The sequence below is a fragment of the Acyrthosiphon pisum genome, chromosome X (assembly GCF_005508785.2).
Source record: "Acyrthosiphon pisum isolate AL4f chromosome X, pea_aphid_22Mar2018_4r6ur, whole genome shotgun sequence".
Taxonomy (NCBI): domain Eukaryota; kingdom Metazoa; phylum Arthropoda; class Insecta; order Hemiptera; family Aphididae; genus Acyrthosiphon; species Acyrthosiphon pisum.
In genome coordinates, this window is record NC_042493.1 from 58498835 (window position 1) to 58506145 (window position 7311).

General features: G+C 35.8%; 1 protein-coding gene across 1 annotated transcript in view; it reads left to right on the plus strand.

Moving 5' to 3' along the window:
* LOC100164179 (L-asparaginase) overlaps window positions 1–5604 on the plus strand; it is a gene marked incomplete in the record, with an annotated part of 15728 nt that extends 10124 nt beyond the window's left edge. Inside the window, 8 exon segments of the mRNA XM_016806672.2 lie at window positions 775–887; window positions 1309–1494; window positions 1657–1770; window positions 2198–2425; window positions 2869–2993; window positions 3281–3403; window positions 3861–3963; window positions 4796–5604. Of these exon segments, the coding sequence (XP_016662161.1) occupies window positions 775–887; window positions 1309–1494; window positions 1657–1770; window positions 2198–2425; window positions 2869–2993; window positions 3281–3403; window positions 3861–3963; window positions 4796–5050 (1247 nt within the window).
* Between the last annotated feature and the right edge of the window lie 1707 nt (window positions 5605–7311).

The window sequence follows — 7311 nt, forward strand, 5'->3', positions numbered from 1 at the left end:
AATTTTATCTTTGAGTTTATTAGATAAGATCAATTACTATCTATTACTTTAATATTAAAGTTATCACAAGCAAACCTTAACATAAATATATTTTGCCACAAAATATGAAAACAATATTTAGAGAGGGAGGAGTTATTGTCCTTAAAACCTCAATAACATGATGAATCATATATAGTTCAAAATTAGGTTTTTTTAAAATTTTAGTAGTACAGATACTTCAAATCGTAAAAAAAATTTTTTTGCTTTTCAAAAAAACAACAATTGTTTGGGATAATGAAATTTGCGTGTTACTCAACCCCAACGTAATCAACCCCCACGTGTGCGGAGTAAGTCATCTGGTCACGGTGTGCGACAAATTATTGCCTACCCATGCATCGTATAGCCTCGTAACTCGACCACTCGTATTAAAATAATGATTTGTTCAAAGTTTAAGGAACACAAAGTTATTTCAAAGATTCTCTGTAAAATATGATTTGACCACACCAAGAACAGATTATTATTTTTTATGAACCAATACAATATTATACTATTATACACTCACAAAATGTTGAATTTCCCTTGGGGTTGGAAACGCAGTCACATAAAATTGAGCATTCCTCATGCCTCCCATGACTGCCGACTGTACACAGCGGGTGTCAGCCGTAAATACCAAAACAATAATAATTCAAATATATTGAATCTATCTCTAATCTGTCTGTTTATACTTACACGGTATGTTTCATGATCCATCGTTATTATTGCAATATTATCGCTGTTCGTGTATTGGTACTGCAGTGTCGTTTAGACAAATTTTCCGGCCGAGGTCCATCGAGAAGTTCGCAGTTCACCTACAGCTCGACGAGAACGTCAGTTTGCTGCGCATTTTCCCCAACATTACAGCTGACACGGTAGACAATAGTTATAGTTTATGAAATATATTATTACGATATTATCGTCCTCGTCATGCAAAAAGTGGCTATAAAAGTGCCGAAAATTCGATATTATATATAAATTGGTATTATGGTAAACCTAGTTAAAGCGTTAAAACGGTTTAGAAGATATATGTTCAATAAAAAAGTATAAATAACCAAGACGTGTATTAATATTTACATAACATTAATTAATATATTTAATTTACACTTGGTCCAATTCTTGGCCACTTTTTGCGGTGCGATGAAGCATAATTTATCATACTATACTGACGTCAATTCGATGACTTTGTCTCGTGCAGACGTCTTTTGCGAGGCCCCCGGGCCGGTGGTGCTACTTTAGACAGTATAATATTGTTATGTTCTATACTAATGCGATATCCGGTGTGGGGTGACACAGGTTCGTACGTTCCTGCAGCCACCCATCAGAGGTGTAGTGCTTCAAACGTATGGAGCTGGAAACTTGCCCGGAAACCGCGCCGACATCATGGCCGAGCTGAAAGCCGCCACCGATCGGGGTGTCATCGTGTTCAACTGCAGTCAGTGCTTCAAGGGATCGGTGACGGCCGTATACCAAACCGGGCATGTACGTGCATATAATATTATTTATATATTTGAATATTTAGCCTATTACATTACAATAGTGGATTAGTTGATTAGTATATTAATCTAACTGTTGCATACATAAACAAATTTAAAACGGCCACTGATCACTGTCTCTGTTTATTTTGCATATACATACAAATAGGTGCTGAACCAGGTTGGCGTCATATCAGGCAACGACATCACTCCCGAAGCGGCACTTGCCAAACTCTCATACGTGCTATCCAAGGATGACTGGGACCTGAGCACCAAACGAATGGTGAGTACACATAAGCAAAAACGCTTGTATTTATTCGTATTCCTATGTCTATACTTATATATAAAGAGGTAAAATGTATATGTATAGGGGAATCTTTATAACTATTACTGAACCGATTCTAAAAATTATTTCTTTATAAAAAAACTACTTCATCCCTGAAAAATAAATTTGTATAAACCAGCTGACCCACCGGATCCATGTGTTATAGAGTTTTTTAAAATAAAATTTAACTTATTTTTCTGTTATTTAAATGTAAAGCAAAATGCAATGTCCTTGTTTGTAGCTTTATACACTCAAAAAATACTAGATCGATTTTGAAGATAGTTTCAGTTATTGTTCTTAGAGTTATCAGAAAAGTTTAGAGAGTAGACGCTGCAGCTAATATAATTATTAATTACCATTGCGATAATATTGTAAACTTATGTAGATGCTTGGAGCAAATCTGAGAGGTGAGATGAGCGGTGGACCGCCAAAACCGGCAAGGAAGAACCGTGCCGCGGATGAGTGGGATCTAGTGGACGCAGTTGCCCGCACCCTGTTGCACGTGAACGGATCTCAAGAATTGACTGCGCTCGGGGGCGTTCTGTTTCCCGCAATGCTGGGAAATGCCGTCGCTCGTTCAGACTTGAGCAAACTGGACGAGCTCAAAGGCTTTGTGAGTATATTATATTATAGTAGGTTTACACTCGGAAACTGATCTTCTTCCTCAATCGCAGTGATATTTATATAACAGCACCAATATATTATTGAATATACAGAGTGGCACACCGTGTTTATTTAATTTTTTCCTCGTTAAATCAACACGTCATCAAAATGAAAAATCATAGTAACCCACCCTGTATATTGACTGTGATTTCACCAACCCTTCCACCATATAGATTGTCTATATGTGTCTATCCGTGTTAGGTATGTAGGTATACATAGTGTGCCGTACGTCAGACTGCAAGCTGGTCGTGCTCATGAAAACATCAGAAAAACGGAAAAACCTAATCGAGTCTCATAGCCACTGCTAACCACTCGCTTATCTTTTTGGAACAATCTTTTGTACCACGTAAGCAGGTGTATCGATTTTAAGACGTTTCATTATACGTTTTTCAGGGAGCTGACTTTTCCGCACAAAACGCTGACGGCCGTACAGCCTTGCACTTAGCGTGCGCCTTGGGAGACGTCCGCATAGTCCGGTACCTGTTATTGAATGGAGCCAGCGTACACATCAAAGACAAGTAAGTCAATTAAACGTGTCCATCATTAAAGAAAAAAATAATAGAAAATTCTATTGTAGTATTATAATTTGATAACAATGAACTCACATCTTTAGTATATTGTACAAATATGTATTGGGCACCTCCCTTATATAACCACTAAACCACCCTCTACCCTACACCCGTATACATTATATAGGTCTAATGATATACCACTGGGGAACGAAGTAATAATACAGTGTAGCTGATATTATATTATATATTTTTATAAATTTTTACCAACATTTTTCGTTGTACTCGCGTTTTAGATTTGACAGGACGCCGCTGATTGACGCCGTCGAAAACGACCGAAATGACGTGGTCGCGCTGTTGCGAAGGTGTGGTGCCCATCTCAACTCGCCCGCCAAGCATGTCGGTCAACAGCTGTGCAAGTGAGTGATCGTCGAGGAATATTTGGGTATATTACGTATATGGCATTATAGTAACCACGATCGTTGACCAATATTTACATCAAGTCTCATAAACATTAATTATTTAATGGTCCACTAAAACAGGCTACAATGAACCAATCGTGGGCCACTGGATACTGTCATTACCTATAGCTGCTCACTATTGATTCATTAAATGTCCAATGATTGTTTATCAATCTGCGATTGTATAAAATATAATATGAGCTGATTTTAAATGCTTGTGCAGCTTTAATTTTATCTTAAAATTAATAGATATTTGTTTACATAAAAATTCCGATCTGACAACAAGGATATTGTAAATCTACCCTAATAGCATTTTAAAAGTACTTACCATAGTTTTTCCAATGCCACGTGGATGTGTGTATACTATTGTACCATGTGACTGTTGTGTTTTTATTAATCTCGTTAACTTCAACAGTGCTGCGGCCAAGGGAAACTTGCAGAGGCTGCGATCTTACGCGGCTGCTGGAGCCGACCCGTATTCGGCCAATGACATGTACGGCAGAACACCATTGCACGCTGTACGTATTATATTGTTATCGTAACCAGTAAACTATTAATATTTATTGCGCAAAATATTTTATCGTTTTCGCTTTCAACATTATCAAAACCGTGTCGTGTCCTATGTACTATATAATATTATAGTCTATAATTTAAATGAAGATTAGAATAATAGTTATTTGTATTTCCTGTTTATCTATACTGTTCTCGGCTTTTTTGAAAGGGGGGATATGTATTTTTAACTATTCTCAGACTACGTTATATATACTTTCATTGCTTTGCCAAAAATTTGCTTTACACAAAAAATGTGATATTTTTATGCAATTATTAGCACGCAATTAGCAAAAATTTACATGAAAAATTTCACCATTTGCACACATTTGGCTAAGTTTAGTAATGATGGGGTTAACAGTTAGCGACATTTGGTCTTCAACTTCGTCAGGAATCACAAATTCTTTTTTTTTAAATTTACCCAACGCTAGTATATTTAGCACGTATTTTGCACAAACAGTCCCGAAACTATAACGTTACCTGTTGGGTAACCGAATCATTTGTCCTACTTTGCACATGCCCCCCCCCCACCAATTTGGATTTCCAACATTTTTCCTCGATGTTGAATCAATTGCAAAAAAAAAACGTATTTGTGATATAAATGTGTGCAAATCCTCGCTAATTACGTGCTAATAATAATTGCATAAACAATTAATTACACATATTTTGTAGCCGCAGTCTAAGATAGTGTTTCCAACCCACCCGGCAGGATGAGAAGGGTCTAATAATAGTGGGTCACCGCTGTAACAATTATGCTGGGAAACTTTATAACCAATATAATATTATACTATGTCCGCACAGGCCGCGCTCACCAACCAAACGGAAGTGGTCGAGTACTTGCTGTCGCTGCACGTAGCCGTCTTTGCGCTCGGACACGTGGACGCTGGGCCTCCTGCCGACCTGTTGGGCGTCACTCCGGTGGACGTTGCTCGGGCGGCCGGTCACGCGGTCCTCGCCGAAAAACTTCAACAGCACTTCAAAAATCCCAACGGATACGAAAAGAAGCAGTTGCCACAGCTGAATGGTGACGGAGTGGAGCACAAGGAGAAGGCGTAGCCCAGCCCCTAAATTATAATACCTAACACGGGACTGCTACATCGATGTAATTCACCTGTACGATTATTATTATTTTTATTATGATTATAATTATTATTATTATTATTACTCCTACCACTATATTATTATTATTATTATTATTATTATTATTATTATTATTATTTTGTAAAATTACGTCGTAAAACAAAGCGTTACCGCGTACGTTATATTATAGTGTTTTTCGTAATAGGGAAATATTATATTATTATTTCTGGCATCGCATAATGGCGCCTGCAGAGGTTTCGACTCAAAATTAGGTCTCGGGCGATGGGCTTTTTTTTTTGGCCACCTCGTCCCGTTTGCTCACTCACTCTCACTCTCTCTCTCGTATTCTACGACCTTATTTTGCTCTCATATTTCCCGGACCTCCGCGTCGACGTTTGTACCGATGTAACTATAATAATCACCGATGTAATATAACAACAAGTCTGTCTTTAATATTATAATAATATAATGTAAATCAAACGATTTTTGGTTTTTTTGAATAAAAAATGATTCGTTTATATTCGAACCTACTCGTTGTTCGGTTTGTTTTTTTTTTAATTGCCAGTAACACGAGTTAAAATACATAATATCTACTGGGTGGGTGGGAGACCTTAAAGTCCCATCATCATTTGTAAAATATACCTATGTGAAATTATAATATATTATAATTATACTCTTCGATAATCAAGCTAGGTATAAATTATAGAGTATATTATTATTTTCTGCAGTAAATGCAACCAGTTCTACGAATCTGCGTTATATCTTAAGGATGGTTATCAATAGAATACAATTTTTGTTTTCAACTTTGTGTCAATAGTAGCATGGCACAAGAATACGAAATTATATTATTATCATTATATTTTACAAGAAAAATAATTATTTACTAATTGAATCCATTAATCATTAAGACAAATAAAAATTTGTTTTGTCAGCATAAGTTTTTGTTTTCAAATACAGTATACACGCGCATAGATATTCACATTTTTTACGCACTTGTTTGTTTTATTTGCTTCAAGAATCTTTTATATGAAACAGTTCAACTAGGTACCTATATGAAACCCCTTATTGGTGATTGAGGACTGAGCCAAAAGAGACTAAGGTCTAACCTATCCGTGGATATACCTCAAAGGGATGATAGACAGATCATAGAGCTTTGACGTAGGTAGGTACTACATGTCTACATTTACTATGCAGGCGACGGCGAGTAAAAGTTATAAAATACTTATAATATTGTTAATATTAATTCTTATGCGTATGTTTGCGAATTGTACATTTTATTATATATACTCGGCCATTCCTCTTTAATACCGGTATAATATATTATAATGTTATGTAAATTAAAAACTGGATATTTTACTGTACATCCGTGTGTTTTTAAACAGATATGTACTTTCAGACTAATATAGTATAATGTACATTTCCGTCTATAATACGTTCTTATATTATGACTTGGACACGAGCGATAATATAATATTGTGCATGTTGTACACTTATGTTATGCTTTGTAGACTATATAATATATAAGTATAACTACGTCATACTCTCCACATTGCATTCTCACGCAAGGTACGATGCATAATTACTATGTACTTCGATCATCATTATAGGTACTTATAGGTTAAGCATAAACTCGAGACGCCGAGCTTAATCGATATATACAGGTAGGTCCATTTAACGTAAACCTCGCGTCTCATAATGATAAGTGTCTTATACTGTAAATGGATCACTCCGTATATATAATGTATATTGTATACACGTCCCTAAATACATATACTAGTTTATACAGGTATATATAGGTATACACGAGTATATAGGCAATTACGATAGTAATAAATCAATTAAATATATTACTATTATAGACATCTATATTATATTATGGGTACTATTGCCAATAGCGTTTTATCGTGGTATAATATTTCGGTTGACTTCTCGAACAAATGGTCCGATTAATCGTATAATAGTGACCTGCAAACAATATTATAGATGCTTCCCATTATAATATATATTAATGGAAGAGCGTAATAAATCACAATGTAATATTATGTCAATCCGGTTTTAACGATAAGTACCTACCGCGGCGACCAATAAATTCATATGACGAACACGGCGAAGTCACCCGTGATAAATATGTATGTAATAATATTATTTTATAGGTACTCGTTCAATCGCATATTCGATTTGTCATTGTAGATACAAAGAGTGCACCTACGTCATTTTTAAAATTTAATGACAAGAAT